This window comes from Cyprinus carpio, chromosome B3, assembly GCF_018340385.1.
Source record: "Cyprinus carpio isolate SPL01 chromosome B3, ASM1834038v1, whole genome shotgun sequence".
Lineage (NCBI taxonomy): Eukaryota > Metazoa > Chordata > Actinopteri > Cypriniformes > Cyprinidae > Cyprinus > Cyprinus carpio.
Genome location: NC_056599.1, coordinates 12,402,733 through 12,428,557, shown reverse-complemented (window position 1 = coordinate 12,428,557; position 25,825 = coordinate 12,402,733). Strand labels below are relative to the sequence as shown.

Genomic DNA, 25,825 nt, shown 5'->3' with positions numbered 1-25,825 from the left:
CATCTTTTTGTGTTCTCTGGTCTCCAGGGAGATGCAGGCCCTGCAGGGCTGCCCGGGAAGAGTGGTCCTGCTGGGCGTCGTGGATTCAGAGGAGAAAGAGGCTTACCTGGCACTCCGGTAACATACCTCAGCACATCTGAGAGAATATCTTCTTATAATTCCTATTGTGATGGCTGTTGTCTTTACATATGTGACAACTGTTCTAATATGAAAGCAGGCTTTTTACAAATAGGCAGATGGCAAATGCTTTAGGACTTTTTTTTACATATAACTCATCTTTACTGTCTTGCATTTATGGTTTATTAGGGTACTGCAGGTCTGAAGGGTGGGGAGGGCCCCCCTGGTGTTGCAGGACAAATAGTAAGTGTTCTCTACATTGTCCTTTTTCCTCCTTTGTGTTTCACTTTATATACTTCACCTTACTAAAATGTTGCATTCTTTTGTCTATCCAGGGTGCCACAGGAGAAAGAGGACCCGCTGGATCTGCAGGTGCCATTGGTCAGCCTGGTCGTACGGGAGGTGTTGGCCCCCCTGGGCCAATGGGAGAGAAGGGCGAGCCGGTGAGTGTTGACAGGATATTTTACTCTGTGAAATGAGATGATTTACTACTGTGCTAGAGTAGCTTCAAGAGTTATGACCAATTACCTCTGTACCTCTTCAGGGTGAGAAAGGTTCAATTGGTCCTGCTGGGCGAGATGGAGAACAAGGGCCTGTGGGATTACCTGGTCCTGCAGGGTCACCTGGTCCACTTGGAGAGGACGGAGATAAGGTACAGCTTTGACTCATTTTTCAGCAGTTGCTCGTGATTGTGTGCTCATACTGCTTATTATTTATGGCCATGTTTTTCAGGGGGAGACAGGAGGACCAGGACAGAAAGGCAGCAAAGGAGACAAGGGAGAGGGGGTTAGTATCGCTATCTTGTCATAAGTGCTGAATATTACATGAACTTTCATTAGAGGTATGTATCACCATATCTCTGTAATTTATCTCACAGGGTCCCCCAGGGCCTACTGGGAGCCAAGGACCTCCTGGACAGCCAGGATCACCGGTATGAATGAGTGTGGTGTGCGTGACCCAATGTGAGGGTGATTGGAATTCTTTGTGTGTTCACAGTCCAGCACTGATGTCTCTTTCAGGGTCTGGATGGAGAGCCAGGGCCCCGGGGACAGCAAGGAATGTATGGCCCTAAAGGAGATGAAGGTCCTCGTGGTTTTAAAGGGGCAACTGGGCCACCAGGGTTGCAGGTACAGCATATGCCACATACAAATGACTTTTAAAACCGTCTTTACCCAGTGTGACCCTAGAGTTAAACTAAACAAAACCTATGAAATCAAAGTTGGGGCTTTAAAAATACAACCAATAACAGAAAGTTGTTGGTTTTTTGGACATTTTTGCAAATAGACTGCGATTTTTAAGCCTGCATCCCTGAGTCGTTCCATATTGAGCATTCTGTCAGTTCCAGATGTCCTCATCTATTGACTGCATGCATGAATGCACTGTTTGCAAAATCTTAGTCCAGATGGGACATAGTTCATTGAGGGGGTTAATCCACCTTAATTTAGAAACTGTATGACTCTAAATTTAAATATGTTTATTTAGGGAATGCCAGGACCCCCTGGCGAGAAGGGAGAGAGTGGCCATGTTGGAGCTATGGTAAGATGTGCATTTCATAAACTCCTTGTATGACTTTTTTTGGCTCTAGTATAAGTTTTTAGCCTGTGTATTTCCCCTAAATCCTACACATTGCATGCAGCAAATTTGGGAAAAATTCAGTATTTAAAAAAAAAAATCATCTCTTTTTCAGTTCTTGAGTTGGATTTTTTAACTGAATTTGTCACACCCCACAGGAGGATTATATGGATTTGAACTGACCATAGTTGAGTTGAAGTGTTCTTCCACCCATGTTCTACCCATGAAGAGTTCAGATGCAAAAGCCTCTAAGTGCCATTTGAAATTCTCTTCTAAAATTAGCATTTTTATTAGGCTCCTATGTGAAGGTTCAGTAATTTCACTTTAATGGCAATGAATAGATTCTCTTCATTGCCATTACAGTGAAATGACTGAACATAAACATAGGAGCCTGAGAAAAATGCTCATTTTAGAAGAAAAGCTCAAGTGGCACTTACAGGCTTTTTGCTTCTGAACTCTTATATAAATTTTAAAAAGTACAAATTTCTATATTTTCAAACAGCCAGCTCTACAATTGAGGCATTTGAGGAAGTTCAACAGTCCTTACTGATATAGAGATTTTTTTCTATTTACTTTAATACTAACCTTAGTACAAATTAAAATTTTGCATCTGATGCGCTATCTCAGTTCAAATTCAAAGACTACAAATATAGAAATGGAAATTTTAAATTCTCCAAAAGAAAGGAAAATTCAGAAGTACTTCTATTCACAAGTGGTCCCAAACCTGAATGATTAGTGAATTCATTTCACTTGTCAGAGAGAAGAGTGCTGTTACTTTGCTAAGCCAGTGGTTCCCAAACTTGTTCCTGGAGCCTCAAGCACAACTCACATTTACACATTTATTACATTAACATAAAATAGTAGTTTGTGGTACAAACTTGTTCATGAAAAAACAATCATTCACTCGAGTATCTCATTAAGTCAGTCCAACGTTTCAAACCCACACAGCATTTCTCTTAACAGGACTGTGTGTATAGGATGAGAGTCAGTAGAGAACTATAGCACAGTGAAAGATGAGGAAACCGTGAGAGAAGCCGTGTGAGACTAGGGCATCATTCATGTGTGTGAGTGTATAAGTGTCAGACCCGTGTGAGCCGAGAGTGACAGAAGAGAGAGAGTAATGCTGGTTCTGAAGTGGAAGGCAGCGTGACAGCTGCTAATCAGATTACCGTGAGCCTGGGCTGTCTAATGAGCACACTTCTTTGTGACAGTCTTCTCCCGGCTCCGTCAGCCATGAAGGAATGCAAAACAAGATTCTCAACGGTTCCACACACTTGCACGATTAGATGAAGTGCATCAAAACTGGGCAAAAACAAAGCCACAAGACCTCACTGGGAACATCTCATCCATGAGTGAATGCCGTGGATCATGGGATTTCCAGGCCCTAATGCCTAGCCACTGAATTTCCCATTTTCGCTGTACCAGTTTGTGTTAAGCCCCTGTGATGGATTCTGGAGAGTGTGGTATTGTATATTTTTGAGACTACACACTCAGCCTTGGTGTTGATCCTTGCTGTAGTCTATCCAGCTGGATGCTTCGTGCTGCACTAATATCTCTCGGTGGAGACCACGTGCGGTGTGCTAGCAACGGTTTTGGTCAGTTTGATTAATGGCTCGTGTTCCGCCCTCCGCAGCAATAAGAGGTATGCCTTAGGAGTTGCGAATTCATGCAGTGTAACCAGAGAACGGAGAAGTGAGATGGTCCTCATTAAAACGCAGACACAGCACACAGAGAGGAAATCAGCCCGCCCGTAATAGCCTGTCACCACCATGTCAGAGATGTACAAAAAACACCTCTCTGACACAGAGAAAGGTGCTGATTGTACAAAAAAGAGGAGGAGAGAGAGCTAAAGAGAGAGTACATGTCTAATGATATGTGGGAAATGCTTAATCTTTATGCTTGTCATCAGGGCCCTCCAGGACAACATGGTCCGCATGGTCCCCAGGGACCCACTGGGGGAGAGGTAAGTGTCTTTGAGTTTTCCTTCCTGTCTATTAACCTCCAGTGCAGTAGGGTTCAAGTGCAGGACAGTAGATTAGCACTGATTAGGGACTGTTGTCCAAGTACTACTGGGACATAATGAGGAGTCTTTGTTTCATGACTCCAAAGAACCCATTCTGTGTATCAACACTCTGTTGTACTGCAGATGAACCCCGCCCCCCCCCCAGGCTGTTATAAGGTCACATACAACACCTAATTTCTCTTTCCTCAGACTTTCATCCTCCCCATATATCTTTCTGCCCACCCTCTGCTGATTTTGAGTGTTAAATTATTAACAAGGAGTGGGATATGATCCTTCTGCAAGAGTTATATTTACTACTATGAATGATTAAGGAATATTAGACTATCATCCCTGAGAGGGAGTTATATTTACCTCTATTAATGGCCGCCTTTGAACATCTCCCATGTGTTAATAATTGAAAAGTGAGAGAACTGAGACAGACGTGGCAGTGACCCGTATGCAGTGCTCTCACAGAGCAGGAGAGGAGAAGAGTTGTGCACCGGGGCTCATTGTGCCCAAACGTATCAAAAGCGGCCAGTATGCATGTGCTGGTCATCTATTTGGTTTCAGGTGTGCCCCTCACTTAAAGGCACTCAGCAGAGAGACTCCAGAGACCAGGGCAGCCACTTCAGTTTAAACTCATTCGAGATATTCCTACTCAGCCACTGCAGCCATAAACGCCTCAGCCAGGAGAAGGCTGAACAATATGGCATTTTAGCTTAATAAAATATGATTGTATATACACAGAGACCATGCTCGGTAGTCTGTAATCTCATCACTGTAATGTCAACAGTCTGCAAGTAGAGGAGACAGCCTTGCATGCATTATGTATAAAACTGACTTAGTTTTGTTCTGTGTGGCCAGGGTCCTCAGGGCATGCCGGGCGGAGTGGGCCAGCCAGGAATGGTGGGAGAAAAGGTAGACCTCTCTCTCACTGTGTATATTTACAAGTGTTTTTGTGATTTATGGGGGAGGTTGTGTTTATTTGTTGGAGGGTGCTGCCTCTGTAACTACGCAAACATGTAAGCCTAAGTATGATGGATGGTCGCTTTCTTTCTTTTTGCTTTCTTCTCTTTGTCTGTCTCTTTTGCTCTCTATCTAGGGTGAGGATGGAGAAGCAGGGAATCCAGGAAATGTGGGTGAAACTGGCCCCCCTGTAAGTAATTTCTTCCTGTTACCTCTTTTCTCATTAGTCTTTGATCCCCCATGTATCACTAAGCACCCTGTTGCTTTAATGTCGGGAGACAAAGGTGAAGTGGGTGAGAAGGGTGATACTGGCCCCCCTGGGGCTGCAGGACCCCCAGGAATCAGAGGCACACCTGGATCAGATGGACCCAAAGGACACCCAGTGAGTAACTATTCCCATAGTTAAAACTGTCAGGATATTTTTACTCTGACACCATCCGTTTTCCTCAATAGGGTCCCCTTGGATTTCCTGGAGACATGGGACCCTCTGGAGAGCCTGGTGCTAATGTAAGTACAGCAACACCTGCATCAATTCAAGGTTCAAGATTGATACATTTTGATGGTAATTTCACATGGTGATTTGAATATAATTTGTGGTTGTAGGGTATTGATGGTGGGCCAGGAGCTAAAGGGGATAATGGCGAACCTGGCAAAGCTGTAAGTAGAGTATTCAAGCACTTAGAGATATGAATGTAATGATACATTTGTGAAACTAATTCAAGTAAATGTTCTTTTTTGAACAGGGACCCCCAGGAGCCTCAGGAGAGCCTGGCCCACCAGGGCCACCTGGACGGAGGGTGGGATTCGATTGTTTACTGAATGATTCCCATACTATAAAAACACTCTGTAATCTAATCACTAGTCTTCTTCTACACAGGGTCATATAGGTCCCGAGGGAAACGAAGGGAAACAGGGAAAAAAGGGGGCTAAGGTGAGTATTTTATAATAAATCTTCTTGTAAAATCTCATATATAGCATGGCATAGTTTTACACATGGACAACTGTCATGTTTATCTTCTTTAGGGTTTTGCTGGTCCCGAGGGTCCAATGGGAAAAACAGGGCCTGTTGGACCACAGGGACACCCTGGAAATCCTGGTCCAGAGGGTTTCCGTGGGATTCCAGGCTCTGCTGTGAGTCTAAGCATCTATGTTACAGTATACCAATCTGCTATTGATAGCAGATATCGAACAGCGTGACTTACCCACTCTTATTACTGATCTCTCTGACTGCTTAATCTGTCTTGAACTTACTACTCTGCTTGGTCCTTTTAAGGGGAGCAAGGGTTAAATGGGCCCCCAGGGCAAACGGGACCCCCAGGACCTATGGTAGGGTTTTCACCACTTCTTTCTCTCCCATATCGATCTACAACTGTATCAAATACTGCTCTAAGAAAAGAAGACAAATGATTTTGGGCTTGTAGCAAATTCTGCCTCAAAATGAAATTGAACTTTGTGACTGGCTTTGCTTTATATAGGGTCCAGCTGGATTACCAGGACTGAAAGGAGATCCTGGCATTAAAGGAGATAAGGTATGAGAGCATCATAAACACTTGACACTGTGAGGAATGATACCTGACTGCATTATAGATGTGCTCGTTTCACATTAGCTCAATTCACATAACCCGAACAATACAGCTTGAGAGAGCTGGGAACATAACTGAACAGCTTGAAACCAACGATTACATCTCTCACTAAAGCCAAGCATAAAACTCTCAAAGCGTAACTTGCCAGCACTGTGCTCATTATGAAATATTGTGGAGTCTTTGTGTTTGTAAAATTGTGGCATGTGGTAACTGTAATGGCTCAGTGCACTAGTCTAGCTCTGCTGTTCTTTGTAGGGTCATGTTGGGCTGATTGGACTGATTGGACCTCCAGGAGAGATGGGAGAGAAAGGAGATCGAGGCCTGCCGGGAAATCAGGGAGTTCAAGGCCCTAAAGGAGATGGTGTATGTATACATCTCTGCTATGATATACATTTTTTTACTATATAGTATATTAGCATTAGTTTAAGGTCTTTATTGGAGTTTTTCTTCTGAGTTTTATTATAATGTATCTAGAAATAGAGTAGGCAACTGCAATGCACAAACATCCTCAATCACAAATTCACTGGGCACATGCTAAGAAAATTAAATAAAGTAAGACTGTTTCATGAGAAATGTTTAATAAAAATGGATTTTGAGCTATAATTTTCTTGTATGGCCACTATCTAGGATGCATTTGAATTTAATACCATTTTTTTCTATTGATGGGCAAATGTTAGCATGAATGACCAGTAGCCACCATAGAGATTACAATGTAAATATATTAGAATGATGTTACACATACCCCACTTAACTACCTTTAATAATGATGGTGGTCTTAAAGAAAATGTTATGTTGATCTCTTGATAATAGGGTGTTGGTGGTCCCCCCGGCCCGACTGGTCCACCTGGACTCCCTGGGTTGTCTGTGAGTTGCCATTTTATAAGTATTTTATACTTTTTCTTACTCTGTTTATGGATTAGTCATCTGACGGCTGAAGGTCTGGAATCCATGGCCGCTTTCATTGGCCAAGGCCCGCCCATTAGGCCGTTTGACCGACATGTCAAATAACCAATCACAGTTCGTTTCAGCGTCACATTACAGGGCATGGAAATGTCACCACAATAACAGACCGGTGTGTAAAACTATCGGACATATTATAAAGATTTTATGCCGCAAAGATTCTATGCTTCAAAACTCCAGAAGTGTTTCCACTTTTGTGTGTCATATTCATAATACTTTATGTTTAAGGTAAGTGGGTGTGACGTCTGAGGCTGAGATTATTTATCGATTATCTCTTAGTTTCATAGTGGAACAGTAACTACTTTTAAAGATACCTGTTAGGTTTAAATTTATTTGCGGAATCATATTGCCTGTTTTTTTATTACTGTTCATTCTCTTTCTCACTATAGGGTGCAATAGGTGAGAAAGGATCTAAAGGAGACCAGGTTGGTATATATATATTTTTCATTGCAATCTTGTTTTAAAGCCTCTCTCTGTTTATATGGTATTTGTTTGTTTTGATCTGAGCTTTTGCTTCTGTTGTGAAACCTGAGTGAAAGACATTGTCAGTGCCTGAGTTGCATCCTGCTGCTGTAACTTGGATAATCCCTCTGAACGAATCGCCATATGAAGCACTGAGTTGGCAGGGGCCTTTGAGGGTAGTGCCAATTTTAGGGATGCCTGACTAAACTGTTTCTGTTTCTCCCCCCCAAAGGGAGCCATTGGTGCAAGAGGAGATCCAGGACCTGCTGGCCCACCTGGACCACCTGTGAGCCATCATAATGTCTCCTTAATTTTCTGTCTGTTTCTGTTTTCCTGCCTCCTCATGTCTCACTCTGTTTCTCTAGGGCCCACCAGCCACTATGATTGAGCCTCTGCCATTCAGAGAGGGACGTAAAAAGCGAAGGAGACACTCAAACCGACAAGGAGCCGGCGCCAGGGCAGAGAGCGAGGACGAGGAAGCAGTCCAGCTCAGCATGGAGGATTTCCTACAGGCAGACGAGTCTCTGGATGAGCCAGAAGGAATGGAGGAGGTGTTCGCTTCACTCAACTCAATGAAAACAGAGGTGGAGCTCATGAGAAAACCACTCGGGACCTTCGAGAGTCCTGCCCGCACATGCAAGGAGCTGATGTTGTGTCATCCAGAATACAAAGATGGTGAGGAATTTTACACACATTAGTTAATTAATTTCTTTGATGGGGGGAATTTACTAAGAATGCCTGCTAATTGTGCCCGTCTTGGTTTATTTGCGCATGCTGCCTGTTCACTGAAGGAATTAACAGCGCGCAATCTAAGCTGAATAGAATTTGCACAGTGCAATTCTCTATCAAGCAAGTCAGTTCAGAGTCTTTGTTTGTAAAAGATGCTGCAGACTACCACAATCTGACAAACATGGAACTATATAGAATCGCTACATTCCACCAGATACCTGAATAAGCTTTTAAAAATGCAGAATGTGGCATTTTAGAAATGGCGCTTATTGGAGTTTCTTTGAATTTTAATTTGTTTGAATTTATGCATTTGGCATTAGCAACATACAGTTTGTCAGTTTACGCTTGTCTGGGAATTGAGCCCATGACCTTGTTGCAAGTGCCATACTCTACTGTTTGAGCTACAGGAATGTCTTCATTTTCATGCCATACATTTTGATTCTACTTCAATTTAAATTCAGGAATTGAATTGTAATTTAATAAGAATTCTCAATTTTGAATGCTACATGACATTGGCAAATAGCACTAGCAGTATCTTTAATGATTCTAATTTACATAGAAAATAACTGTGTTTGTGTTCTTTGTGTGTTTAATACTGAAAGTGACTGTTAGTCTCCCCAGCTAAATTGTATTTAAAAACTATTTAAAGAGATCTTGCAATCCACCCCCTCTTAGGTGAATATTGGATTGACCCAAATCAAGGCTGCCATCGAGACTCCATTAAGGTTTTCTGCAACTTCACTGCGGAGGGGGAGACCTGTCTGCACCCTGATAAACGATTTGAAATGGTGACTCTCAAACCATACTCACGTACACTACACACGTCTTCCTGCAGTCTCAGTTCAACAAGCCTTCTGGAGTCTGAAGAAAAACACGTCTGATCTGTCTTCTCATCTCTCAATACAGGTGAAGCTGGCCGCCTGGAACAAAGAAAAGCCGGGCAGTTGGTACAGCCAGTACAGAAAGGGCAAACAGGTGCTTTTCCCTTCAAATGTTTTTCTGTCATCTTTTAACTCTCTGACTGTCAACATGCATGCAGCCCCAAGTTTGAATCTAGACACATTTTTTTAGAACATTTTGCCTCAAAATTCTTTTTGTCACCCCACAGTTTGTTAGAAACATACTGCCTGATGCAATAAATAGCCCAGTTGTTATATAGAACTTTTACTCTCAAATTAACAGCAAAACATGGTGAAAGAGGTTTTCTAAACTGTCAAACAATCAACTGAGATGCATCACTCAATGGGTGTGTGTCTTTGATAAAAATAAAAAATAAATGCTATGTCTGGTCTAGAAAAGGGATATGACGGAATTTATATGCGGCTCTATCTGAAACGCCTCGGGCCAAACTCTCTTGAGTGCACGCTAGCGACCTCCATCCGTCTTGACTCATTAAATGATGCTTGAGACTAACAGCTAAAGCCTGTTTCACTCGGAGCTCATTCGTAAGGTGTGACATCTGACCTTGTTATGGAGATTTAGGCAGACAGATGTCACTCTTTCCTGCCTTCATTAGAAATAAAATCAAGGAGGGGTGAGCAAGTTTGTATGGATGTCATGCAATAAATGTCTAAAGAACTGTCTTTGATTAAGCTGAGTGCTCCTTACCCATGATTCCCCATTGCTGCAGTTCTCCTATATTGACACTGATGGAAATCCAGTTCCTGTGGTCCAGCTGACCTTCCTGAAGCTCCTCAGTGCCACAGCTACGCAGACCTTCACCTATAGCTGCCAGAACTCTGTCGGCTGGTATGACGTGGCGAGCCACAGCCATCAATTTGCCATACGGTTCCGCGGCAGCAACGACGAGGAGATGACGCAAGCCAAATCGCCCTTTATCACAGCACTGTATGATGGTTGTCAGGTGAGGAGATTTCTATTTATGAAATTAACATAAGCTGCTTTTGGTTTTGATATTGAGCTGCACTGCAGTTCAAATAAGAACAAGGATGCATTCAATTAATATTTATAATGTAGCAAAAGATCTGTATTTCAAATAAATGCTGTTCAGCACAACTGGTTTCAACATTGGTAATAATGAGAAATGTTTCTTGAGCTGCCTTGTAAAGCATAGGAGATTTCTTTCTAAAAAATCTTATAGACCCAAAACATTTGAATAATATAAATAGTATTTAAATAGTACAAACACCGATTTAGCATTTTAATTTGTCAGACAACCAATTTGTCCACAGGTTAGTGAATAAACACCCTCAAACATATAGTGCCATTTTTAAATAGAAATTAGGAATTAAAGTAAAAGCTACAAATATTTGGCTACCCAGCAAATGAGCTATACTGTATGCATCTTTTATTTCTCAAGTATACATTTGACCACATAATCTGACATAAACCCCTTTTGCACAGTAATAAAAGAAAATTGCCATAAAATTACAGGAACGACATTCACAGACATTCTGTCTTTTTCTGGAAAAAAACCCCATTCACACATCGGTTTCAAATTACTGGTAAATTTTATGACATCATTAAACGTAAATGATGTCTAAACAACTGTGCTTCCTGGCATTGTGTTTGTAAACATGGAGGGGTAAACGCGATCAATGTTTTTGTTGATGTTTTAATTTTTGTTTCAAGTGTTCACATTCATTCAGTGCTTTTGGCCCAGAGACAAACCGAACAACGCAGTGCAGAGTAATCATGAGTCATCTGCGTCAGAATGTTATGATTGTCTCTGAGCCATTGAATTTTGAATTTCAGCGGCTTTGGATCGGCCCAGAGTGGACGTCTTAAGTCAGCACATTCTGAACTCATACTTTCTCATACTGGTAATCTTCATTCTGTGTTTACACACAGCATCCTTTCGGCAATTTACTGGCAATGTTACAACTCCTCATACCAATAAATTGCTGGAACGAATTTACCAGTATTTTTGAAAAGGTCCTATTCACACATGATCTCTTTACGCCAATATACTGGTAATTTTCCAGTAAAGTCTTTATTTGTGAAAGGGGCTATAGACTTAACATATTTTTTTGATAGTTACTTTATTACTCCATTCAAAGTAAATGAACATATTTTATTTGCAGGTTTTTAAATCTGCATATCCTTTCACGAAAAGCATCTGTGCATGAATCCCGAGTGAAATCAACAGTCCTAATCCATTGGTCATGACGGAAATCGAAAGAAGGCCATACCTCCACCAATGTTTTCGCTACTTTAAATGAAGTGCTAATCTCTTTTCTGGGGTGCCTAAAGAACGTGGTTATGCCGTCACCGTGTGTTTATTTGTAAACAGTAATTTTGTCTGTATGGGAAGTATTAGTATAACACTTCCTTAGAAAAAAAAAACGCCCACACTTAGTTTCTCTGAGGTTAATCAATCACCAAATTAGCCTTCCGTCAGCGGAGAATGGGGAGCTAAAAACAATCAGAACACGCTAATTCTAAAATAGCACCCAAATAAGCCTATTTCAGCAGGAGTTTAATGCTTTATCCAGCAGAAGAACCTCACAGGGATACACTCAGCAATTCACCCCAGAGCAAAAATACACTATAAAAAGCCTTCTTTCAGCTCACGTTTTATTTTCTTCCCACAGACACATAAGGGTCAGGAGAGGACCGTGCTGCAGATTGACTCTCCGCGGTCAGAGCTTCTTCCGGTCATAGATGTGGCAGTATCAGACTTTGGGAATAACAACCAGAAGTTTGGATTCCATGTTGGACCTGTGTGTTTTAATGGCTAACACAGAGCAACTCATCACAAATCTCGCCAGCTAAAGAAACGAGGCCACAAATGCTATTTATTACGCAATATGTAGACGTTGGGTTGGTGGCATGTTTCTAAATGACTTTTGAACATCTGATGGGTTGCAAAAGCCCAAAAATCCATGGTGGCTATGCAAGGATGCCAACCAGGACAAACTAAGCACATTTATCAAAGGGAAGTCTTTTTTTTATCTCATTTTCTTTCACTGTCTTTATACTGTACTCACCTGTGGATTAAATTATGAGGCGTGACCCACTAGAGTTCCCAGAACTGCTCCGGCTGAAAAACAAATACATCATTTTTCTGTCATCTGCGCCACAGACCGTTTTAGCCCGTAGCACATATGCTGAATTTACAGCCTGTGACTGGGATCTCATATTTGTTTGTCTCATTTGATAGCGATGATTTGAAATTAACTTGCCACTTGAGGGATCAGCTGCGACATTGAAGAGTAAATATTTCTCAGACCCATTTTCCTGTCTTGACTGTAATGTGATGCCAACTGAGGCAAAGTTATACCTCTTTACTACTGTAGATTGACAAGAAAATACCACCCCGATCTGTTTGTAATTCCTCGCTTGGATATTCCCTGTCGCATCAAACTTGCAGTGTTACTCATCTTTAATCAGTGCACGCTCATACATAAACAATGTTAAATAAGGCCCAAGCTTTTCAAAACGCAAAGCAGTTTATGTGCATGACTCAAATGGAGCCCAGCTGCTTATTAATATGTAAAGTAGTCTGCTCACTTAAGCTTCTTGTCTTGTTAGTGGGCAGCATAGTGTGTTTGCCTGTCAGTGATCCATGTTTCCATGGTGCTAGACTATCAACCTTTGCTCCACACAGCTGAATTGCTTCATATATGTATGTGGTAATGAATGAAATATACTGTGTCGGATTGAGAGAGGGGTGTCATATGAGCATTACACTGAAGACTGACTAAATTATGCTTTTTTTTTATGTAAACACATTCATATTTGAATTTGTGATTACCAAGTTCCTGATCATCAACCTCAGAGTATTGTGTGCTGTGTATGTGTGTTGATATGTCTTGTTTGTTGTGTGTTCCCACTGTGGTGCTAAAGAGATTTGTTTTTTTGCTATGTGTAATGATAATTTGTTGTCTCAGGGGCAGAGGTAGGAAAAGGGAAGACATCTGTGGTGCTTAATACTAATGGAGGGAGATAAACACTCTCGGAAAAAAGTGATGTAATATAGAGCCAGTATGGTGCAAATACATTTGTAAAGAGCAGGCATGCCAATGATGTAATGCTGATATGTATATAATATATTGGCAATTTATACAGACATACACAAAAGAGTAAATGCATTTTACACAATGTTTACTCATAAAATTGAAAAAAGAGAGAAAAGGTTTAATATCAGTTGAAAATGAAAGAAGAAACTTCCAAATCTGTTTATTGAGCAATGGTGATCCATTTTACACTTTATTTTCTAAGTTTGAAAAATAAAATAAAAAACAACTGAAAACAGAAACTGATTATTTTTAATATTAACAATATACTGCAATAATATTTTTACTCCGTATACTTGTCTACTTTTCCAGTACATGACATACCATGTTTTGTTAATTTTTTTTTTTTTTTTTTTTTTATAAACTAAGCAAGTTTTGGTTGCCAGTGGTGTAAGAAAAATAATGTTGTTTTGAGTTTTTATTTTTCTGACCCCATTGGCAGATATTTTTCTAGTTTTAGACATGAACTCAATTAATTTTGTTTTCCTCAGAAAAAAAGACTTCTTGTGTCATTTTGCAAGTAAATTTATCTTGATTTAAGAATTTTTCGATATTTGTACTTGTCAGCAAGAAAGAAAAACAGACTAAGACAAGAATGTTGTTTGATTTGGAACTGAAATAAAGTAAACTATTAAATCTGTTAATCTGTACATTAAATAAAACACATTCTACAGCATTTTACAATTTATTTACAAACATTAAAACCGAAAATATTTATTATCTGATGACAGGGGTTGCTAGATTTGAAACTACATAATGTAGAACAACCAAATTTGTTAATTGGACAATCGCAGAATGACTAAATATGAATTGGCCTGCTTGCTTTAGCTAGTATCCTTATTCCTAAACTAAGTTCAGTCCTGCCCATCCTGACCTCTGAACCCTCCTTTGTATATTTTCTGTGCTACTAATTTTTTCATAGTGTACAGTTATTCTTAAGTATGAATGATAATACTAATCTGTTGCCTGACAGTTGTGAAAAAGTGATGAGTGAATTAAAAAGTGCTTTTCTTCTAAGGAGACCTTTTCATTGTCTTCAGAGTGCAAGCAATTTTTCGGGTTCTGAGGCGAGTGTCTTTTGGAGAGGATCAGAGACACTGTGATGTCTTCTGTAAAGGCAACAGACAAGCATGTCTCTTCATTAGCCGCAGCTACATTCTCTCGCTCTCTCTGCACTTGTAATCAACATCACTTCCTACCTCGCAGATGTAATCAACTCTGATTCACTCCCCAGTTCATTTATTTCAATTAACTTTTGTTTCCTTCCCCAGGAGAGGAACCACGAGGAGCAGGGGAAGCAGACAGCCCTGTATGCGTAAATAATGAAATGGCTTTGGATTAAAAAGTGAGCCAAGGAGAATTAACCATATCTGCGGAGGGACACAATGAAATAGGGGAGGGAATTGGCAACCCACCCCACTCACCTCCCCTTCGTTTGTCCCTCTCTGCTGCGTGTTTTGCTAATGTGCTGTTCTCTTCTTCTCTCAACCTCTGCAATTATTTATAAGCACACAAACGAAGCATTCTGAAACCAGTAAGAGATACCCGCTAACCTCTTGAAAGTGAATAAATTGCCTTCATGTTGTTGGCCCAACAAGCGCATCTCCTAGAAGCACCTTATTATCGCATTTGAACTACAACGGTTATTCAGAAGCCAAATGCAATCTCTCACCTCTGATTGCAAATAACAAATGTGAGATGTTTTCTCTCCTAGAAATACTGGGTTTGATGTCTCTGTCAGTTCGGAGGCTTGATACGTTCTATGCAAGTATGTGAGTGCAAACGCTTCCAGCGGTGCAATCTTGATTTTGTGTGCCGCTTCGTTCCAAACACAATTCACAACAAAATGCAAATGGGTTCTATAGCAGATGTTCGAGTAAGCCATTCTTCTAGGGCTAGTCATGGTGAAGCCACGGTTTGAAATAAGCAAGGCTGCATATGCATTCAGTACTTCCCAACCAAAGTGTTTTTCGTTTATTTGTTTTGTTGTCATTTTACAGCAATGCCACTTAAGATCCATTTTTGGTTCTCCAAATTTTTGTTTTTTCTTAGTGTGAAGAACTATTTAATCTTCTGAAGAACCCTTTCCAATTGTAAAGAATGTTCTGTGCATTGGAAAGGTTCCATCTCAGCAGGCCCCTTGATATCAATTTAATTTCAAATATTAGTCAAGACGACCAAGATACTGCAACATTAAATTCAGTTTGGATGGCAAATTCTTCAAGTGGTAATTGTATGAAAACAGGAAGATAATTCTAAACTCAAATTGGTTCAATGTACAGTATATGTAGGCCAATATGTTTGATGTTCAGTTGAAATCAATGTCATGTCAGATTTTTGACGTCAAGTTGATTAGCATATTTGACATCAATGTTTGATGTCAATTTGATGGCTTTTTAACATCAGTTGCCCACTGGGATGGATATTCAAGATTCCTCATGAAACCATAGATGCCAGTAAACCTTTATTTTTAAGAGTGTGGAGTGTTGCGAAAAAATTCAAAACTAGGCGATATATATAAATTAACTATATCTTTACTGACAAGATTCTGAAATGTACATTCAGTGAACACATGCAACAAAACCACGGTTCAATACATACTTCGGTTTTTAACCACGGTTTTTGGTTTGGTTTGGTTCTTTTGGCTTGGCACATCAGAGCAGTTTTTGAGAGCGGTATTCTTTTTCCTATTTTTAACCAAAATAGAATGGCCATTATTGTTTGCTATAAACACTGCAATGTATGCTTCATTCACACTGGTAGCTAGAGGGCGCCCTCACACAGAAAAGCCACACATTCATCACAGAAGTAACAGAACTGATGGCATTCCAGGAAATCCCTAATATGGACAAAGGCATCGCTGTAAAAATAGGAATAACATTAAGCGTTTTGAAAGATGAAAGGTTGGGACAATTAACACTATATATAGTTTAGCTTTGTTCATAAAGCCATTTTGAGTATTTTCGTAATGATTAAGTATATTTGTAAGCCACTGCTAATCGACGTTTATTACAGTATATAATATATTTTCTGCCTCATTCTGTGACAAGGAGCCACATCAGATCACAAAAGAAAGTTATTTCAAACACTTGACTAATGTTGTAAAGTAAAACCAAGTTATAATGTTCTCTTTTTGAACAACAGGTTTAGAAACACTTCTTACAAGGGAAGATGCTTGGCGTGTGTTGCTTTTTGAAATGCATGTTATAAGTGGGGAGGCGTTTCCTCATCTCAGCACGTGAACTCACAGGCACACACAGCCAATTCTGAGAAAAAAATAAAACACATGGAATTTTAAATGCAAGACCACAATTCACAAGCACGCATTGAACCGTGGATGTCATACTGAATGGTTCAATATTGCACTGAAAATTGTGACATCCCTGGTAAGTACTTTTTCAGAAGAAGTACCTACTCAGAAATGATGTGATTTCAGACACAGTCCGACATTTTTGGATCCATTGACCAAGCAACTTTTTTATTTTGAGTACTTGTGAGCATATTTATAGCTTCTGGTACATATTTAGACCATATGGTCATATTTCACCTCAAAACAAAGGAACAAAATCAGAAATTATATTTAATTTTACATTTAATTTTAATGCATATTACATTCATCTACATTCATTCATTTAGCTGTTTATTAATTCAATCTAAAATGAATTACTATAAAAATATGACAAAATTATATAATATTTAAACTGTAGTATTTATACATCATTTATACTGTACATTATGAAATGTTTCTTGTGCTTTTTTTATGGTAGTTTTAGTTAGCAAAATCAGTGTAGCACATTAATAAGAAATCTGAGAATGAAAATAATGAGAACTAAAGAAAAGCACAAAAGTAAAAGCCCTGATACACTACAATAATGAGAATTTGATATGGGGAAAATGTGCTTAATTTTCATGAAAATAATTTCACAGTGTGAAACATATTAATGGTCGTAAAATTAGGCTTCATTTATGCAAACTATAATTTCATATTTTATTTTTTAGGGGTCAGTTGGACATGTTTTATGTTTTTTTTTTTTTTTTAATCTAATAGGCTCACATTTATTTTCCATGATTTTTTATTTTAGATATATCATTCAAACGCAACACAGCGACTTCTATCTAGTCTCCCTTTCTCTTTGTCTCTTAGGGTAAAATTCCAGTCATCCTCACTGGGACTCTCCTCAAGGTTAGCATCAATGAAAAAAAAAGGCTCTATTTTCTTCTCTTTTAGCTTCCCTCAATCCAATCAAATTTTAACTATCTTAAGCTCTCTGCCTGCAAAGGTCATTCCCCGCGGCTGCCGAAGAATAGCGATGAAGTGGAGGTGGCTCTCCGCATGCAGCTCGTTCCAGCCGCACATTTTCTCTCCTGTATACGAGCAGCAAGACTTTTCGGCGCAGGCTGATAGCTGGCCAGTCCCTTACACTGATCTCTTATCAGTGGGTGGCAGGAGATTTCTACATTGCTGATGTTCTGAGACCTCTGGCTCAGAGGCATCAGGATATTCAGGCAAGTCTCTTACCTATATCTCTACATCTGAGCCGTGCTTTTATCCTCTGGCCTCTCTGGGATGTGCTGAGATGTGATAGATGCAGAGGGAGGATGAACGGAGATTCGAGTTCAGCTAATGTGCTTCAGCCTCCACAGCTCTTCTGGAGCAGTAATGAGCCTCTCCTCGTCCTTTCCTTCGCCACCAGCCTCTCCTTGCATGCATTCTACATCTTGTCTTGCTTTATGTTCACTCAATTTCTCAGTCTCCTGCCTCTACCTTTCAGTGTGACATTGATTCTAATAAGGCTGAACGTGTCGTCATTGCACAGAGATAATGAATTAATTAAACAGATATTCAGATTAATAAGAGATAAAGAGATGGAGTGAGGGAAGACTTCTGTGTTTACAGGGCTCAACAGTGAGGTTGGTCAGCGATTCGGGGTATTGGGCAAAAAGACCATCACTGATATGTAGGATTTACAAAATGTAATGTTTAAAAAAATATATACACATATGTAAAAAAAAAAAAAAAAAAAAAAAACAAACAAAAAAAAAAAAAACTATTTTCATGATTTTGTTTTTATTCAGTTTTTAAGAATAGGCCCATGTGCAAGAGCATGTTGGCTTTGTTGGTGGAACGGCCTGGATGCCCCCAGAAATGTAAGGTTCAATAAAAATTGTACAGAAATGAAATGTTTTTTTTTTTATTTTTTTTTTTATACATTTTAATTTCTTTTTTTTTTTAAATGATTTTTCATAAATATATATATTTTTTAAAGAATGGGATGAAGCCTGTATGAGAGAGTTTCAGGTTTGTTGGCAGGATGCTCTTAAAAATGTAACTTTTAATAACAATATATTTTATAAATCTAACACACACACACACACACACACACACACACACACACACACACACACACATACACACACACACACACACACAGACACACACACACACACACACATACACACACACACACACACATATATATATATACACACACTTTTTTTCATGAATTGTTAAAAGTGGACTGAAATCTGTGTTTATGAGAGTTAGTTTGGGTTTTGGGTAAGTTTTGGGTTAGTTGGTGAGACATTACTGATGCATTATATTTATATAGACTTTCTTAAGAAAAAAAATGCATTGTTTAGAAAAAAAAAAAAAAAAACTTGTTTTTAATGCAAAGGCCTGTGTTAGCTGGCAAGATGACGATGGTGTACACTGTGCAGGACGTCCCCGAAAATGTAATACTGAATATAAGATATGCATATATGTCGATAAAAATTCTTTTTTTTAAAGGCTTCTTTTTCCTTTTTTCATGATTTTTTTAGGCCTATGTGAGTGTTTCAGGTTAGTTGGCAGAATGCCACTGGTACTGTATGCAGAATGCTCCCGAAATTTTTTTTAACGTGTAATATAAGATTATACATACAGTACATGTCATTTTCTTTTTTAAATCTTAAAATAAAATTGTATTCATTTTTTTTTTGATGGTCAAAATATTGGCAGAACAAGTACAAATCTCAACTACAAAAAAAATAAATAATAATAATAATAATAAAATAAATAAATTCCTTATTGTTGAGTCCTGAATTATGTGTGATCTCAGACACAACATAGAACTTTTTGTTGAACTTTTTGTTGTACCTCCCAGAACTACAAACTCCTGAGTCACCATCAAAAATAGAAGAGCTATCACTGCTAAATACAGTATATTCCAGACACTGAAGGGCAATGCATATTTATATTCAGAGCTACTGTTGCTGCCATGGAAGGCCTCAACCCATCTGTCAAAATTATGTAAACGTGCTATTCCACAAGTCATTTCCATACTTGATTTTCAGTAGTCAAACTGAGAACCAAAACACGTATGTTCACTCATTTGTGTGCGCAGACTGGTGTTCAACCCGCGGTCTTCTTTATTGTCTATTCCCTTGTCTATGGAGGAGAGAAATGATTTCTCTGACTCCGGGCCATCTGAAGTGATTATCAATAAAGCAAACATTGACTGAGCTGAACAGAGGAAGGAAGATAGAGCTGGAATTAGCAGCGCCGCAGTAAACTCAGTGGACAGGACCGCTGACAGGGACAGTGTCAGATTATTATCTCTGAGACGGAAAGGCCCGGCTGCTTGTCTGACTCCCCCTCTTCTGTTTGATTTTTTCACGGAGTGGCGTCGCTTTGTCATTTTCATTTAATGTAGTTTTCAGCATGAAGGACGCACAACCTTTTCTGAGTGGCAGCATCAAACCATCCAATCTGAGTGTGTTATGCAAATTTCACTGAGACCAATTTAAAACATGCCATATTAGAAAGTTAATTATGACTCTGACAAAACAGTCTACCATAGTAGCCATAGTTTTTGCTGAGTTACCAAAGGGGTAGTTCCCCCCCAAAATAAAAAATAAAATTCTGTTATCATTTACTCATCATGTCGTTCCAAACCCATAAGACTTCAGATCATCTTTGAAACATAAATCAAGATGTTAAACCTAAAAGAGCTTTTTGTCCCTCCATTAAAACTCCAGGTAAGCAAAACTTAAAAGATCCAAAAATTATAGAGTCGTCATTAATCAAATCCATATGAATTGAGCTGTTCCATCCAAGGCTTGTAAGGAGATACAACTGCTTTATATGATGAACAGATTTAATTAAGGCTTTTATTTACATCTAAACAATCTTAAAAAAAGCATTAGTTTCTGTGTTTACCATGTGTATGTAAATTGCATTTCGAAGACTAACCAAAGTCTTTGGAACAGCATGAGGGTGAGTAAATGATGACATAACTTTCATTTTTGGGTGAACTATCCCTTTAATAAAATATATCTGTGATAACATTATATTAACTTCTAATGGCATAATGCAGGTCTGTAGAGGCGAAATATGAGGCAGGGTAAAATAAATGGTGATTTTGAAAACAGTTATTTTGCACAATCTAGGTATCTCTTTCTCTTAAATGAGCCTCTGTTGAGATGCTTTCTGGGATAGCAAAGTGTCCATTTAATGCACACTTCAGACTCTTGCCAGAACAGAAGTATCTGGGTTTCCTGCTGTATTTCCTATTATTTGACAATGCTCAGTTGTTTCGAGAGTTATTTATTTCGAGAATTTTTTAAACTTAATTTTTTTTTTTTTTTATCTAGGCTTCCCTTAAACCCATAAGCTACATTCAACTGTAAATACACATTTTAAAGCATTTTTGAAGCACATGTTAATGCCTTATTCTGCATCACCATATTTTAGAATAGATCCCTTATACCAATACCCAAATGTAACAACTAACTTACTAACTTTTAATAAGCAGCAAATTAAGAGTTCAATAAGGCAAAACTCCAAATTAATAGTGAATATGTGTTCCCTGTTCTAAAGTGTTACCACATTTTTTTTGTTAAATAGACATGTTTATTTCTGTTATATCAAAAATATTAATGGCTAACTGCTAATAGTGCATTTCTACACTGTATAAGTAACTGAAAACTGATGTGTTTTTGCTTGATGCTACATTAACACCAGTTGATGTCAACGTAAGAAGCCATAATATATAACACAAGAGAAAATATTACTTAAATGTACCTTAAAAGTTTCATTCTGGTGTTTTCATGAGATTAACAAATACAATATCCCATATAAATCTTTGTAAACACAGCTTTTTACATAGTATATTAGCAGTCTTTAAAAAAGCTTGAATGCTTGGAGCAGGACTCCACTTTTGATGGTAAGCAGGACTGTGAGTGCAAGTTATGTTCGAAGAAAATAAACGCTTCTGACAGGAACAATAATGAAAATACTAACTGACAGCTTTTCTGTCAGCAACTGCAGAATATATAATGATTACAGCAATTGCAATAATGAACTGTAGCTGTATTCGGCACCTCGTACAGCGCTCTTGCCGTCAGACGATTAGCCGCCTTGAAAACGGCCTTGGCCTTCAAGCTGACATTTCCCTTAATATATTTAATCAGAAGTGAACGTATGTCATAGATACACCGAAAAGCCATTTTCTTCAGAGTTCAAAATAGCTCAGAATATTTCTTTTGCCTCAGAGTACTAGATGCATCCCAATTTACCTCCATCTTGCATCAAACCCAGTAATTTAGCCCAGGATGAATGCTGACATGGTCGGTTCTCTATCAGAAAGAATCAGACACAGTAGCTTTTTAGGAGAGACACTCCCTGTAAATCTTTAAAGAGAGAGAGACTTTGTGGTTTGACTGTCTTAGTGGAGCTGGGCTACCTCTGATCTTGAAAGAAGAATTTAAACTACCCACCGTCCTCTCTTTGATTTTCATTTTACATACGCCAAGTCTTGTAATCAGAGTGATCTGTGCTGTAATCACCAGTACGGCAGAACAAGACGGACAGCATTTGCCGTAAAACAGGCAATAAATCAATCCAAATTTTGTGAATTTCGTTCGCTTCTGTCATGACTCCCAGCTCAAAAGCATGTTGATGTCACTTCCACCGATCGCGTCAATTGTAACGTCAGCTACAAAAGCGCAACACGTACCACTAGGTTTTAATAAAAAATACAATTCATAAAAATCTCACAGAAAGAAGCTCTGGGTTGTAACCATAGAAAAGAGGCACTAATTACTGCAAATGTAGGGCTCTAAATAGATATTTTGTGTATGCAACTGAGTGCTGCACCAGCCACTAACTGCTCGAGCAGTACATGATAAAAGAGCAAGTTGAAAATGTAATTTGTAGGATTATTCCTGTGAGGCCCTTTAGAGACAGTGGCTTAAATGACTACAATAATGCATTATTATTACCAGGCAGCAGTGAGCGGTAGATTGAATGCGAAATCTGATTTTACTCAACTTTGTTTGGGAAAGAATGCATATCTACATGAATTTAGTTGGATTAGTGTGAAATATAGTGGAAATGGCTCATATTACTGACTGTCCTGAACTTATTGTTATTATTGTTGATATTGATGGCTAGGGCTAGGTATTTGAACTTGCTTCAGCACTTAACCCATGCATATCATTCATGATCAAACCACAAATGGAATCTCAAATAATGCGATGGGCTTTTCTGGACATAATGTTCACCTGACGATGTACTCGACCCATCTAGGGACCAAAACATCACAAGGGCTTTTCACTCTGTGCTTAACCCCGGGTTGTCATCGCTTTTAACACGTTTCACATTTGTAATTTAGAAGTGGAGTTCTCACCTGGGGTTATAAAATGCTTTTGAGGTATTAACCCTGCATTTCGGAGCCAAACGTGTACAGTGTGAAACAATGCGGTGTTAGCATGCCACCGCTAAATGTTTTGCAACAGACACCTAATCACATGCCTCATATGGCCACGTTCACACAGCAGCAAAATATGGTTGTCAGTCCTTTTTTTTGAGTTTTTAATACCATTAAGTTCACACACAGTACAGTTATTTACGGCCATGACAACTGCATTCTGTAACCGAACTCACACCTGTAAATTTTCAGGACAGCAACCGCATTCTTGGAAAACATGTGCTGTGTGAACGGAACAGGATTGCACAACTAACTGCTGCACAAACGTGCGTCTACTGTGTGTTCCGTGTTTTCATGAGTGGTTTCGATAACCATGCAGGAAAAGTGCAGTGTGAAGAAAAATCCCAAGATTCTGTTATGGTTTAGAATAAACTAGGGTTAACTATTTCAAGTGAGAAAAGCCCTATAGAGATGGTATGACAGCTTCTGACTTGGTCCAGAATACCATAGAAACTGCATAACAACAACACCCTTAACCAGCCACAATACCCATTATGTCTGTTTCCACCGCAGGAACTTTCTCCAGGAACTTTGGGCCGGTACTCTGTGTGTTTCCACTGCAGGAACCAGGATCTAAATTAAGTTCTGGGTAAAAATTTGCCCCTCATAAAGTCCCTGCTCACGAGGTAGTACTTTTTCAAAGGTCCAGAACTTTCGGGGGTGGGACTTGGCAATGAAAACAGCGAAACATGACACATTTGAAAGTACTCGCATATCTAAAACACAGAAAATTTGCAGAAATAATATTATGCAACCTTATAACATTATTCACAACTCTGGTTTGTTTTTGATGTATTAATTTCTTACCAATCCTTTTCTTTCTGGTACAAGTTCACCATAGCCATTTCACGGTCAATGTTTGCAATAGCTGATAACATACATTGTCTTATATTTTAAGCAGTTGAGTGCAATCCTACACTATTTGCCTAATCTTCACGGTTCTTTAGGCTGCGATGGAAACACAGACAGCAACAGGTCTGTAGCAAAAAAAAGTTCCTGGGACAAATTGTTCTAGGTAATTTCGGTGGAAAACAGCTATTGTCTTCAAAATGTAAAAATCTAGTTAACAGAAATCTTTATACAATGAGAATCCATTCTGTGTTGCCCCACAATGCATAATAAATTGTTCTTAGCATAGCTGTGACTGCTCCTAAGAAACCATTATGGACCACTTTGTCTTAATCCCTTTCTGTATTACTCTCATTTTGTCTTTAAAACATTTATGTGTGTCTATTCAGTACATTGATTTGAAAGCAACTTATTATAATGGTGATGAGATGTCAAAAGCTGTCAGAAAAACAAAACAAAACAAAAAAACAAAAAACAAACAAAACCACAGGTAAATTTATTTACCAATACTGCAGTGTTTTGTTCTGCACCATTATGTGTGGAAAAATAGAAAAATGTTGGAAATAACTTGAAGTTGTAAAAGTAAGAAATAATATTTTTTGCAGGCTTTTGTTTTCTATTTTACAGAGCATGACATGACATGGAGGAAAACAATTACAGCCATGAATTAAGAATTTGTTCCTGCAACATATTCTTTTGTTTTCCCATTTTAGTCAAAAGTGGCTATGTTGTACTAATTTGTTTCCTTGTTTTAACTTACTAAACTAAAATGAGAGAACAAATGAATAAGTCGTGCAAATTCTTAATTTGCAGCCGCTATATCTTGTTAGTTAGTTTCATCTATTAAATTAAAAATTTAAGTGTTAGCTTTGAGTAGTTCTGCTAGTTTATTCACTTCCAGGAAAACATACTGTACCAACAATACTGATGACTTATCCTGCACTTCATGGGTCCAACCAAATGCTCTCTAGAATAAGAATGTCCCACTGCAAATCATGTGCATGTCTGCGACATAACTAAATCCTTGTGCTTACTAAAAAAGACACTAATCCTTTTTAATGCCTCACCCAAACTTCCTGTTTCATTAAAACCCTTTTCAAAAACCTTAAAAAATGCTTTAAAGTAGTTTTTGTAGAATATTTTCATGGTCATATACAATAAAGATTTTTAGCCAAACACAATTAGAGCTGAATAGGAGCCTGCATAAATCAGTCTGTCTATAGCAGAGCCTACATTCAGGCCATTAACACAGCGCTCTCACTTCATCTTGCTTCACATCTCTTGCACACAGGCGCTGATATACAATGTTTGTCTTGTGGGGTGTGACGCAGGCTTGCATCTGTCCCCTCATGGACATCAGAAAAAATTGCTTTAGTGAAGTCTCTAGAGCTCGTCTGCTTCTTAAGATGAAAGTCCAGAGCTCCTGAGAGAAATGGGAGACGCACTGTTGGTTTTTATCAACATCAGTGTGTGCAACACTCCCGGCGTGTTGGATGTCATGTTATTTGAGGGTAATTAAAAATTATTAAACCATATATCTTCATGAGGTCATCAAAATAAAGATTGCATACCTGTTTACAAGCCTATTAATTACAATAGTGTGTAAAATGAGTAAAATTGTGTTTTGTTGTGTCAAGGCACGAATGACGTAATAACGATGTAACATACGGTAAAAGCTGAAACAAAAGGTCTATAAAATATGTTGTTTATACTGGCAATGCCTGAAATATAATTATAACAGCTTTGCATTGTTTGTGGGTGATGCATCCTTTACCTATATAAATTAGATGTTTGTCAAAGTCAAAAAAATATGCAAAATGAGCTCATTCACACTGGTACCTTGCAAAAGCATGATGT

The 25,825-nt window shown here is 38.8% G+C and overlaps 1 protein-coding gene across 1 annotated transcript in view; it reads left to right on the top strand.

The window, feature by feature from the left end:
* Positions 1–14,390, top strand: part of col5a3a (collagen, type V, alpha 3a) — a 49,014-nt gene extending 34,624 nt beyond the window's left edge. Inside the window, exons 40-67 of the mRNA XM_042719741.1 lie at positions 28–117; positions 307–360; positions 453–560; positions 662–769; positions 850–903; positions 995–1,048; positions 1,137–1,244; positions 1,600–1,653; positions 3,599–3,652; positions 4,556–4,609; positions 4,794–4,847; positions 4,932–5,039; positions 5,111–5,164; positions 5,261–5,314; positions 5,401–5,454; positions 5,535–5,588; positions 5,681–5,788; positions 5,930–5,983; positions 6,133–6,186; positions 6,496–6,603; positions 7,051–7,104; positions 7,590–7,625; positions 7,895–7,948; positions 8,028–8,337; positions 9,067–9,179; positions 9,298–9,366; positions 10,022–10,255; positions 11,946–14,390. Coding sequence (XP_042575675.1) covers positions 28–117; positions 307–360; positions 453–560; positions 662–769; positions 850–903; positions 995–1,048; positions 1,137–1,244; positions 1,600–1,653; positions 3,599–3,652; positions 4,556–4,609; positions 4,794–4,847; positions 4,932–5,039; positions 5,111–5,164; positions 5,261–5,314; positions 5,401–5,454; positions 5,535–5,588; positions 5,681–5,788; positions 5,930–5,983; positions 6,133–6,186; positions 6,496–6,603; positions 7,051–7,104; positions 7,590–7,625; positions 7,895–7,948; positions 8,028–8,337; positions 9,067–9,179; positions 9,298–9,366; positions 10,022–10,255; positions 11,946–12,092 — 2,457 coding nt within the window. The 3' untranslated portion in view covers positions 12,093–14,390. The remainder of the gene's footprint in view (positions 1–27; positions 118–306; positions 361–452; positions 561–661; positions 770–849; positions 904–994; positions 1,049–1,136; positions 1,245–1,599; positions 1,654–3,598; positions 3,653–4,555; positions 4,610–4,793; positions 4,848–4,931; positions 5,040–5,110; positions 5,165–5,260; positions 5,315–5,400; positions 5,455–5,534; positions 5,589–5,680; positions 5,789–5,929; positions 5,984–6,132; positions 6,187–6,495; positions 6,604–7,050; positions 7,105–7,589; positions 7,626–7,894; positions 7,949–8,027; positions 8,338–9,066; positions 9,180–9,297; positions 9,367–10,021; positions 10,256–11,945) is intronic.
* Positions 14,391–25,825: the final 11,435 nt, after the last annotated feature.